The sequence below is a fragment of the Podarcis erhardii genome (assembly GCF_964252035.2).
Source record: "Podarcis erhardii genome assembly, chromosome: 1".
Taxonomy (NCBI): Eukaryota; Metazoa; Chordata; class Lepidosauria; order Squamata; family Lacertidae; genus Podarcis; species Podarcis erhardii.
In genome coordinates, this window is record NC_138497.1 from 82,149,170 (window position 1) to 82,161,915 (window position 12,746).

The following is a 12,746-nucleotide window of genomic DNA, read 5'->3' on the forward strand; positions in this document are numbered from 1 at the left end:
ACCTGAGGAGCCTAGAGACCTGATAGGGCAAAGTACATGGAATAACAGAACACCAACAGGAGAATAGTCCCAAAATGCCTTCAGATCTGAGGTCTTCCTCAGTGTAGCAAGCGATTGTCCCATTTGCCCTCTGGCTGAGACCATTTTGAAAGGTTAATTTAAAAAGGGCTTCTGCTTTAGGAAAGGTGTGGAATGTGCAAGCCTAAGAGGGGTTGTCACTGCTAACTATATATGCGTTTTCTCCTTACTTCAGACCATGTGTATGTCGTTGAGGAAATCTACTAGAGCTAGATAATCAGGCAGCTCCTCAGCTTCTTTCCCTCTCTTCAGCCCAAAGTACATGTTGCAGGAAGAAGGGATATACATGCTATCATGTATATTGGGGATAATGCATGTGACATTACAGGTCTGTATTTCCCACCCCCTTCCCCATAAGTGGCAGCTAATGAAGTGGAGAAATATGTGATGGTGTTGCATCACTTTACTTGAAAAAAACCATCACATTACATCTGTGAGATATATTTTGGACCTGAGCTCCTGGCCACTTTTGCTACTGTATGCTTCATATCAATGGTTTCTTCAGTCAATATTGATGTAATGTTTGTTCACAGGCTCCGCCATTTTTGGAACCTACGGAGCTTGCAGTTTTTCTCAAGAAGCTGACTTAACTCCTCTGGAGTGCTACTATTGATTTACAGTAGCGTTGCTGTTGATAGACATTGTGAAGTTCTTTCAGACCTCTAATGGCACTGCAAAATCCTGTAGATGGGAAAGCATTCCTGGAACATCTAATTCAACAGTCAGTTTGTGAGCATTTAGGAAAAGGATGCTGTGATTACCAAGACCCAGCATGGGTTTCTCAAAAATAAGTCATGCCAAATCAATCTGATTTCTTTTTTTGATGGAATTACAAACTTGGTGGATCAGGGAAATGCTGTGGACATAGTGTATCTTGATTTCAGTAAGGCTTTTGACAAAGTCCCCCATGATATTATCATGTGGAAGCTGGTAAAATGTGGTTTGAAAGAGGTAACTGTTAGGTGGATTTCTAGCCTTTGCTATCTTTCATTTTTCTTCCTCCCACTGAAATGGAGGGAAGCTGTTCCTCCTTGAAATACTAAAACAAAATAGTACGCCGCAGATTGCAGGCAAGTCTAATGATTCCTTATTTCCTACTGCAAGGGGCTTCTCAGGACAACCCTCTGCATTTGCCAACAGTCCCAGCCAGCAACACAAGGGGAGATTGTGTGTATTTGCCCTATCTACTCATACTCCATCATCTCCAAACATCTAATTGATTAGGCAGCAGTCTATCCCTTTTGAGTATTTCCCGCCATTGCTGAAGCTTGAAGAGCCTTTTTATGTAGGGAAGTTTGAGCTCGGCCTGGAAATGTACTGGTGGTTGGTGCAGAATCAGTGTCATATGCTCTCAACCTCTGCACCGATAGAAGTGTCTACACTATCTTCAGGGGCGTGCTTTTGCTTGCCTTTGGATAGTACACATTCATTCAGGAGCCTTTGAAAACAATAGTACCTGAAGATTTCTTAAAGTCTTTCAGAGATGTGAAAAGATTCAGGGCAAGCTGCCAAAAGTGGGTGAGATTTAAAATTGGAAATCATTGACCTTGTTGTGGGAGTCAACACAGACATTTAGTTTCCCTGTGTACTGTGGATTCCAATCTTCTGAAGATGTTGTAACTTTTAACGTGCCCTTAGTTAAACTGAGCAAACATAAAGTATTTGAGAATCAAATCCTCTCCTCTTCCAACATCTTACTGCAGACCTTTGGATTCCAGGTCTCTTGTGCCGGAGCATTGTGAAGCCAGACTGAAGGGAAGAATTAGCTATATTTATTTTATCCTGTTTTTCAGACAAAATTGTCCCCCAAAACAGGTCACCTCAGTGGGGGGGGGTGTAAACTAATGAATACTTCTGGAACTCTCATATTGGGTCATAGTGAGTTAATAATACAGGCTGAAACTATGTTGTTAATAAGAGCTAGTCTGTGTGCTACAGCATCCAGAATTGAGGACTCAGCTTGGTACAGAATTCAAATTAACCACATAGAGGTCTTCTATTGAGTAATAAATAATGTAATCCTGCCGCAAGTGACCTTGCTATTTGGTTTTATTCTGCAAATCATTTTCTCATCTGTAAAATAGTTGCAAACCTCAATACTTGCTTCCCTTGGGATTAGTCTGGAAGCTGCTACTGGTGCAAAATGCTGCAGCCAGGTTGCTGAGTGGAGGTGCACACATATTACACCTCCGCTGAGAGAACTGCACTGGCTGGAAATTACCTACCAGGCCACATTCAAGGTTTTGTTGTTAACATATAAAGCTCTGACCAAGCTCAGAACCACCTGCCCTTGTATGGACCTGTAAGATCACTTACTGTAGATCGTCTAGGGAAATTCTACTTACGGTACCACATACTGAAAAATATCACAGGACAGTGATCCCCAAACAGGCATTTTCTGCTATTACTCCTGTATCATAGTATTCCCTCTCTCAAAATGCCTTACTAGCTATTTGTCTTTCCACTCTGGATATGCTGGCGAATATCCAACATTGGTGCATATGCATTTTGTTGCTAAAGAATTGGCAGCAATGAAGTCTGGAAAAACAGGAGGGCAACAGTTCTGGGCTCTTTCAGGCAAGTTGCATATATTTTAAGGGATCCACTCATTGTGCCTACATATTTTCTGAAGTCCTCAGCACATTTGTTTATTTGGACTATATGCAGGAAGGCAGGTCAGAGCTGTGTTTGTTCACCATCATATTTCCGACTTTCCATTCGTTTAAATTGACTATTTGTAAGGCTAATCGGAATGTTGACGTCTTGCGCCTTCATTTGCTGTATCTGGATCATTTCTTTATCGGGCAGTTGTCAAACCCCTTCCACCTCTTTGCATGCTGAGCTGCAAGAAAGCTTTTCATCTTGAACGGGAGAAAGTTACAGATTCCGATGCATGGCCAAAGTGGGAATAAAGCCTCCATGTAACCACTGACCTGAGGGCCTAAATGCAATTAAGTTATTAAATTGATAAAAGCTTAATTAATGTTAGCAATAAAACAGAATGCCAAGAGCGTGGACTGAGTGGGAAAGAGCTGCTGGAGGACTGAAGCTCACGTGCCTCTTGAGAAATGAAGGAAGGAGCAGCCTGTGCAAGCAGCAGCTGAAATTGTAACAGCGGTGCTGCAAGCTGCTTGTTTTTTTTTTTATGACAGGCCATAGCACATAAACATGGAGATGTGGCATTTCCCAGCCACACTGCCAATATATGGACCTTTGAGAACGGGGAAGCGCTATAGCCTCCTTCATAAATAGAGAAGGTGAGACAGGCAAGTTCCTGACTCAGCAGCTGCAGGTGGGGGGGGGGCAGGGAGGCTTATGTGAAGGCCTGGACAATGTAGAAGCTGGAAGGTGAGATGCATAACAAGGAGGCTGGAGCCGTGGCCGATGGCAGTGGGGTGACGTATTTCCAAGATGGGGGGCTGCACCCTCCACTAATGAGGAGCAGAATATACTGCTGTTTTCAGTAGAATGCATATTTCCTCTCCCTCAGGCACACTTCTAGTTAGGCCTGTGATTAAATAGACCTTGTGCTAACAATATCTCTCCCCCCCCCCAATCTCTCCCTGTGGTAATTTCCCAAAGCCCTTTCCCTTCAAATGCTCACTTACATTGGATAAATGATTTTTCAAGTGCCGTTTCTCACCTGAGGACAGCAGACAGTTTGAAAAGGCCTCGAGCTCTCTGAAGGGAAAGAGGCGCAGAGATTCTTTTTCCCCATCAGAGTCACTGGCTAAGATGAAGTGGATTGTAAAGGAAAACGTTCTCTAGCAGTAATTGAACATAAATCCTTTGCAGGTAATACATAAACCATGAAAAATTCTCACCAATTACCTAGATTTAATCTGGACCTGGCTTGGAAAATCCCTGTGGGTTTCTCGTGCTTAAAAATGTCCAGATGCAGACAGTGAGCCTCCTTCTGTCCCAGACTCACATGGCTGCCTCTCTCTCTCTTTCCTTTTGCGCTACAGCTCTCCCCTGGGTCTGAGGATGATGAGGGACATGACAGTGCCAGCCGAGAAAACCTGGGCCGGATCCAGTTTAGCGTTGGCTACAATTTCCAGGAATCCACCCTAACTGTCAAAATATTGAAAGCTCAAGAACTACCAGCCAAGGATTTCAGTGGCACAAGTGACCCTTTCGTCAAAATTTACCTCCTACCAGATAAAAAAAATAAGCTGGAGACAAAGGTGAAAAGGAAGAATTTAAACCCACATTGGAATGAGACCTTTCTCTTTGAAGGTATGTAAAATGGTCCAGGTTTAGGGTGCTGGTTATGGAGGCCAAGAATTTGCTCTGGCTTTGGGCAAGTTACTTCACAAATCTGCCGCATTCCTCAGTTCTGTTCCTATTACATGTGGTCATGTTTTCCTTCAATGTCTGATTTCAAGGGCAAGCAATGTTGGTGGTGGCATACAGCAAAAATGCAGTTGTGCAGAATACAGTACTTGTAGCCAAACAGGAAAAGAGGACAACAGAGCACAAACCCATTTAATCCAGTGCCAGCCTTGTCCTGCAAACAGCTGGGGTCAGTTGTTCACATAATAGGCTAGAAATATTTCATATCTGCAGCTGCACATAGAGACTATTACACTTGAAAGCCACTCATTATGCAGAGAGTCGTCACGCTCATGTCACAGAGGCTTCCAAGAACACAGTACTTACATGAAGATTCTCCACTTGGTCAGGTTAGCCAAATGAAGAGTAACCTCCAAACGCCATCACATGAAGGCATTGCCACTGGTAATATGAAGCCGTGTACATATTCTGGGAATAGGCACCATCTACAGTGATACCAGATTAGCATCACTTCCCATGTTGCATTTTATTCATGGATATGCATCTGAAACTATGGTCCTTTCCCAAAAATTATAATGTGGCAGAGATTATATCTGTGGCTATGTATGAATGGGACAAGGACATGCCCCAGACTGTGGGAGCAACTTCAAATTCTTCTCTCTGCAAGAGTAAATACAGTTCTAAATCCTTCCTGCATGTGATTTTTGACATGAAAGCATCTTGTGGGCGCACTCTTATCAGGTAGTACGAAAATGCCCGGGATGAGGGGCATTGCAAGACATTTTTCTCTCCTCAGTGCATCTTTAAGGTGCCCTCTTTCACATGAATAAACCAGGAAGCAGTTCTAAACAAACAGTCATTTTGACAAATGATGACTTTCAGACTGCACCAGTTCCTTGCACTGTTTTAAGATCACACAAGAATGAGAGGATGCAGACATACCCTAAAGAAAATTGTGATCTGTCAAGTATGGCATCAAGTCATACCATGGTCTATCTATTCCATGGGGCCAGTTTGTGCCACATAACATATCATTCTTCTGCTTTATCTACTGTCTTGCTTCCTGCCAAATCAGATCATGCCCTTAGTCCATCACATTTAATACTCGACCTCAGGGGAATGGCCAGAGCCTTATGCTACCAGAGAGAGGCCAAAAGCCTTCACTAGTGATCTAAGTGCAATGATGGATAAGGCTGGGATTCCTTCCTGGCCCTTATAGCAGCCAGCCAGTTCCCTGAAGCATTAGGTTTGATTGATGAAGTTGGATTACTACTCACTCATCTGGAATACCTACAAATGTTATTCAAGGCTGCAAGATTGCCCAGAAGCATGGGTTCCTTCACCCATGTATGGCCTGGGCCAGTCATGACCCCTTCTCCATTGGCAACCTGAATACAGTGATAGATGCTATCTAATGTGGAAAAGACCTGTGCATGCAGCAGAATAACCGTTTTCACTTGCATCTAGGCTTAACGTTGGGGCTCCCTTTACTGTGGTTGCCTGCATGTCGTCTCTCATCTTTTCATCCGCTCCTTTTGCTTTTGGCAGGTTTCCCATATGAGAAAGTGGTTCAGCGGGTGCTCTATCTACAGGTTCTGGATTATGATCGGTTCAGTCGTAACGATCCCATTGGGGAGGTGTCCATTCCCCTCAACAAAGTGGACTTGACCCAGATGCAGACATTCTGGAAAGAACTAAAGCCCTGCAGTGATGGGAGTGTAAGATCCTTGCTTTGTTTTGAAACAGAGGGCTGATCCAGAATATCCAAGGTTGGCTCAGTGCATGCATGCGTTGGGGGCTGGCCATATATGATTCCTAATCCCATGCGGAATGAGGAAAGCTGGCTAGATCCTGAACAGTGTTGGGGTGATTTCTGTTCAAAGTTTACAGTGGGGAATCGGGGGGGGGGGGTGATGTTGCATAATAATTCCTCTATCTCTGCTAACTCTTCTCTGCAGGGAAGCCGAGGAGAGCTTCTCCTGTCACTTTGCTACAACCCTTCAGCTAACTCCATTGTTGTGAACATTATCAAAGCTCGGAATCTTAAAGCCATGGACATCGGGGGAACATCAGGTATGGGGTTCCGTAGCAGCTCTTCTTATGCAGTGGCAAATAGTCTTAGATTTAAAGCTCTTACTTACTTTGCCAAACCTTTATTAGGTGTTACAAATATGGGCCATCATAAAACATCCATATAGTCTGGCACATTCAAATTATATCCACAATGTCTATTGTTTCTCGGGATGTTTAAATATCTGCCCTTGACAAAGCTGAGGGGAAAACGTTCAGTCGGGCTAACATAAAGGCCCTGCGTTGGACTGGATTTATTAATTTTGAAATATAAGTGACCCCGTTGTCTGTTGTATTTAATCCCTAGAACTTGGGGGAGCAAATTTTATTTACAGCTGATTCAATGCTTTGTATTCCAATGACCCCTAATCTGATTTGAATATTGCGATAAATATATTGCTCACCTGAATTATACAAGAGTTCCAAGTCAATACCAAGTCAGAAAGCAGACTTGAAGGTTGGCAATTAAAATGGCAACGCAACCAGTATTTTATAGTGCTAGGCCACATCCAATACAGTGGTGCCTCGCAAGACAAAATTAATCCGGTCCGCGAGTCTCTTCGTCTAGCGGTTTTTTCGTCTTGCGAAGCACGGCTATTAGCGGCTTAGCGGCTATTAACGGCTTAGCGGCTATTAGCGGCTTAGCAGCTTTAAGAAAAAGGAAAAAAACTCGCAAGAACTCGCAAGACATTTCGTCTTGCGAAGCAAGCCCATAAGGAAATTCGTCTTGCAGAATGACTCAAAAGACGGAAAACTCTTTCGTCTAGCGAGTTTTTCGTCTTGCGAGGCATTCGTCTTGCGGGGCACCACTGTATTCCATTGTGTGTATACCTAGTTCCGCACACATCGTCTCTTACTTGATTGAACTTGGGAGCCCCAGGATATGTCTCAAAAAACTTGAGTGTATCTTATCTAAATCACTATTATATGCTTGTATTCATACTGGGATCCCAAAAAGTAGCTGGGACAACACTTTAGGTAAAAGACTTAAAGCAAACCACCAATGACCATTTCCTTAGAGTTCTGTGCACTTACTGGTTTCAAGTAAACCTGGCGAGAATCAGAAGCTATTTGATTTCCAGGTGTTGTGTGCTTGCTTGCTTGGGGTCTCCTCCCAAAGGAGCCTGTCATGTGTTATGCCCATCATCCCCAGCTGACAGAGAGTGAAAGAACAAATGCCTTCAAACTGACCCGCCTCACTCACCTCCTGGGTAGAGAAACTAGCATAGCCTACTTGACAAAAAAACCAAGACAATGTGCAGATGAATATCTTCCTGGAATTTCTTCTGATCAATGCTAGAAGATTTATAGAGCTGTGGTTCTTAAACTGAGGTATACTTTTGATCCTACAATGGAAATAACAGAGCGTGCTACTGAAGAGAGAGTTTCTGTCTGATGCTGAAAGGGCAACTCACATTTCAGTTTCATTGTTATATGTTAAACAGAAAAGTCCTTCATCTTTTGTGTGCTCCATGTGATGGAGCCACCTTGCTGAAGCTAAGCAGCTCTGGGCCTGGCCAGGGCACGGGTGGGAGGCTCTCTGAGAACTCACTGAGAAAAGAATTGTGGAATATTAGTGCAAACAGCTGCAGTGAGTTGGTAATCTGGGGCCTGAATGTGACCCTCCAGGCCTCTCTTGTCTGGCCTTTGGGACTCTCTCGAGGCCACCACCTCACCTCAGACCAGTCCTCCTATGTACCCTTTCTTGAGAGTTTTTGCCTGGCTGGGATGAGCCCTTGATCTTTAATAATGCCTCTTGCTTGGATGGATGGATGGATGGATGATAGGGGTGTGCAAGTAAGTACAGAAACTACTGTACTGTACAAAAGTAAAAATGGTATTCATTGCTTTGCCCACTTTTGCATCTGACTTCCCTGCCCTCCAGCCATACACATAGGTCCTCTTCAGGCATGCATATGGCTTTGTTAAGTCCTGGCCAGTGTACAAAAAGTGAAGTTTTATTTGGAAATCTGTCAAATATTTTCCTTACAGTGGGCATAAAGACAGACAATGGAGTGGTCTTGGAAGAGCAAGTACATCAGAATAGCAGTGCACATACCATTAGGTTTGAAAACTACTAGAAACTCTAGAAGTTTCTTTGTTCTATAATGGGATTGAGATTTCCCTTATTATGGTCTGTACCAGAAGGACAAACTGCTTTCATTCTTTTTGCAGCTTGTAATGGGCGGGAATATAAACATATTACTTTCTTGATTTCTTTTACATTTTTTAGTTCTAGGGTGGGATACCTCCACAAGCGTGTAACACTGTGCAATGTAATAAAATGTTATCACAAGGTACTGTGATTGAATTATGTTTTATTGCTCTTAGATTTTATCTCACTTCTGCAGACTAAATATCTCATACATAAGACTACAGTATCTAATTACACCGTACCTAATGAGCAGCAAAAGCTTGCTTGATTATTCTCTCTTCTGCATTGAGAAGAATGGAGTTTACGACTTCCATTTACTAGTGAGGAGGCAGGCTCTCTGTCCTGGAAAGCTCTGGAAGCAGAAAACCTGAATGTTTGACCTTGTTTTTTAAACATCCCATAAGCAGTGCTGCGCTGGAATGTGATGGTTAAGGAATGGTGGGAACTCCGGTTAAGAATAAACTTCTCAGCCTGAAGGGCTGGTTGTAGAAGCAAGCAAACTAGAAAGTGTTGTCACCAGCTGTAAAGCTGCTGGTTGTAACAGACTGACATGGTTCTGCTGGTTACCAAGAGACCGCAAAACACCAGTATTGGCTGGTATTTGAAGCCTCAAACATAGAACCGAGGACAGCATAGCCCATTCTGCATCAGAATTGGAAAGCTGATTGTAAGTGGCCATTGACAGAAATAACTGGGTGGATTACTTGAATAAACTGGCATAAATGGCTTGGAAAGAACATTAACTGCAGGGCAGTTTAGACTGGGGCATATAATTTAATAAGTGGCTCATTTCCCACGTGGAAGGCAAGTGAACAGCTGGAACCTTTCCATGTAAATAAAACTGAACCCTGTATTTTTGAAACTGATGTAGGTGATTCTTTGGGGTAAAAAGAGGCAAATGATCCATTGCTACCCAGTTTTATAACATCTGGAGCCTGGGTACTGGGGTGCTCCTTCTGGCTACCTCTACAACTCCACCTGCCCTCCACAGTAGATTATGTCCCAGTGATGTTATCCTCTTTTTCCTGTGCCAGACCCCTACGTGAAGGTGTGGCTGATGTACAAAGACAAACGGGTGGAGAAGAAGAAGACGGTAGTGATGAAGCGGTGCCTGAACCCAGTCTTTAATGAGTCCTTCATCTTCGACATCCCCACAGAGAAGCTGAGGGAAACGACCATTATCATCACTGTCATGGATAAGGACAAGCTCAGCCGGAATGATGTCATTGGAAAGGTGAGTTGTCCTCCCAGTCGAGAAGCTCCCGGAGCCCAGGACAAGGCCTTTCCAGCTGGGGTTGGCTGAATCTAGGCAGCAGGTCAGTGGACAGGGATGTTGTTCCACACACAACTGTGTATGGAGGACCACCAGTGACTGGAGCTTGTTTCTGTTCCTGTGTTTATTTCTTCACAGATTTGTCCATATAAGTAGATTAAAAATTAAACTTGAAAGGGAATATTGAAATCCATGCCCCCCCCCCGGGATCTACTATGTTCTCAAACCATTTAGTAAAGTAAACAGAAATAAGAAATCAGTACAAACCACAAGGGTGGGGAGCATGTTTGCCCATCTGGATTTAAGTTTCAAATTCCTCACGGTTCCTCTTCAGTGATACCCATGAGTGCAGATGTCTTGTTAGTAGTACTATTAATTAGGCAGCGCCAGTAACATGCCAACATAGTGCATAGTAGCATTGGCAAAAGCATTAGTTAAAGAAGACATGTCCCTTCCTCCAAGGAGCATACAATCTAAATGCTAACAGTGTGGGGTACTTAAAGAGGAGGAAGGAGATGAGAAAGTCAAGAGAAATAAAGGATGAATGTGAGCAAATGTAGCTAACACCTACTGAGGCTTCATTTCTGTTGGGGATGAGCATTAAGCCAAAGGCCTTTTATACTGGAGAGGGAGGGAGAAGGTATTGGCACCACATAGTTCTGGGAGAGAATTCTAGGCAGCATGTTGTCTCCAATGTACTCATTCCATTAGCGCAAGCATTTATCCTTGCACAACCAAATTTTCCTCCTCTCTTCTCTCTCCGCACACATCTTCTCTGAGGTTGAGGGAACCCCTAAAATAAATTTGGGTGGTTCAGCAAAGGAAGAGAGGAGGTTCTTGTGCTGACAGAACGTTCATGTAGTGCTGCTTTGGATATAGCCTATTAAGTTAATCAGAGGAGAATAGCCATAGCCATTTAAGAAAGCAGGAGGCTTTCAGGTTGCTAAAGATGGTAGACTTAGAGGAGTGAAAGTTGCAGGCGAAGATATAATGAGAAATATGGGCAGAAAGGTAGCTGTTGGGGTAGAGAGTTGTGGCAAGGAGGGAGATGCCTCTCGCTTGCTTTAAGCTTCAACTATTCTAGAAAAACTGATGATTTCATACAAGCGCAGAATGCTGGGGCCAGAAGTGGTTTTGTAATAGTCAGTGGGCAGGTCTGCTTCACATGAAAATATTGTTACACACCACCTCAATCTCCAAGCAGTGAGAGATTCCAGGGGTACCAGGCGCACTTACCAGGACCTGTGTTTCCTTTTGGAAACCACAGCGGAATCTGTGGTGTCTTTAGGATATATGGTTTATTTACACATATGTACAACTTGCGTCTGCGTGGAGAGAGTGCAAAGCATTTACATACCGAAAGGGTCCTGTTCCTCTCATTGCTACAGCTTCCGATTCCAAGAGATCCCAAATACTGTGTCTGACCCTCTCTGCAGCATAAAACAGACTGCCCACCTCGTACTCTGCCCCCATCGTCTCTGGCTTGCAAAACTGACACTTTTATCCTGTTTGCTTATCTGCTCACCCTCTGCAATTCTGCCCCTCCCTCCTTGAACTCTGACCTTTAGTCTCTGTTATCTTTCACCTTAGGGAGGGGCTTTCCCCATTTTCTCTCTGGCTCAGAGAGTCTCCGTTAATGACCTTCTTAAATGGGTTAATGACTCTGCCATTCCCGTAATTATCTCTTGATGGTTCTTCCACCAGGTAAAATTATTAGACATGGTAAAATTGGTTTAAACTCCAGTCCCCACTAGATTCTGAAATTTAGGGGTTTGCTTAAATTCTAACCTTTTACAGAATTCTGATATTTTAGGAGAGCCTACCCCCCCTCAAACTTATAACACTATATATCTGGCCAGCAGAGAAAAAGCTAAGTACTCTCCTCCTACTCCATCACCGCTTCTTTGCTCTTCTGGACAGGGTTCTTTTTGCAAGGCACACCTACACAGAAGAGTCTGTGAGAGAAAGTCCCATGAAAAAGAAGGGGGAAACCACAAAGCACTTCCTGATAAAGAATTTATTTTGAAACCTGTTGGGCCCTTTTTTCAATTTAAAAAATCCTGCCTTCAGTCTTTTCAAAATAAACTGCCCAAATTATCATTAAGACGAAGCTGCTTTCTCTCTCTTTCTTTTTTCTTTTTCCCTTTTGGTGCTGCCTCCCCCCTCCGCTTTCCTAGGCAGAGTTGTTCACTGTATGCATTTGACCTCCCGTATCCAGAATAGATTGATGGATCCAGGCAAGATGCTGTGATTATGATAAATTATGCAAATTGAATACATTGTCATGTATCTACTTTGCAAGATTTATTCCTGTGGCAAATGTTGCAAGGGTCGAAGGATTTTTACCAGAAAGGAGAGTAGTGTAGGGTGCTGGGATAAAACAGTGATTGGAGATCACAAGGGAGGGCTATGTAAAGAGGAAATATTGTCCTTTAGGCCTTGGAAGCAGCAGCAGCAGCAGCAGGCTCTTTCTCTGGCATCAACTGCTTTTCAGGGGAAGGTTCCTTATTTCTTTTTAACTTGTACAATTTCTAGGTCTTTCATGCAATTTATAAATAATAGATTGTATGATGATAATGAGACTTATAAATGTACTTTCAGAAAATAAATAAAGCTGAACTCCTGACAGTTCTAAATTAGCTGCTCCTTGATTCTGCATAAAGAAGCCAGGTCCTCTTGTCTACCCCCTCAGAGTACAGCATCAGTTAAATTCCAGAGTATGAATATTTATCATTTGTTGCATAATTCCTGTGCAGGTTCTCTGACTTGTTTACAGCCAACATAAATCACAACACAGGTGATCTGCCTTGTACGTCAATATTATCCAGATAAGGAGTTTCAGGATGATCTTGAGGTGGAATTCACATGGTGCAA

At 43.2% G+C, this 12,746-nt stretch overlaps 1 protein-coding gene and 1 long non-coding RNA gene across 5 annotated transcripts in view; one reads left to right on the forward strand and one right to left on the reverse strand.

Annotated features, from left to right (window-relative positions):
• Positions 1-12,746, forward strand: part of SYT7 (synaptotagmin 7) — a 227,142-nt gene that overhangs the window by 206,257 nt on the left and 8,139 nt on the right. For all 4 annotated transcript variants that reach the window (XM_081837220.1, XM_081837221.1, XM_081837222.1 and 1 more), the window contains 4 exons: positions 4,047-4,317; positions 5,923-6,092; positions 6,333-6,447; positions 9,634-9,833. In XM_081837220.1, coding sequence (XP_081693346.1) covers positions 4,047-4,317; positions 5,923-6,092; positions 6,333-6,447; positions 9,634-9,833 — 756 coding nt within the window. The remainder of the gene's footprint in view (positions 1-4,046; positions 4,318-5,922; positions 6,093-6,332; positions 6,448-9,633; positions 9,834-12,746) is intronic.
• Positions 2,110-4,039, reverse strand: LOC309328120. Its single transcript, XR_014150708.1, has 2 exons — positions 3,910-4,039; positions 2,110-3,019 (listed from the first exon to the last, which is right to left on the reverse strand). It is a non-coding gene; the product is annotated as an uncharacterized lncRNA (long non-coding RNA).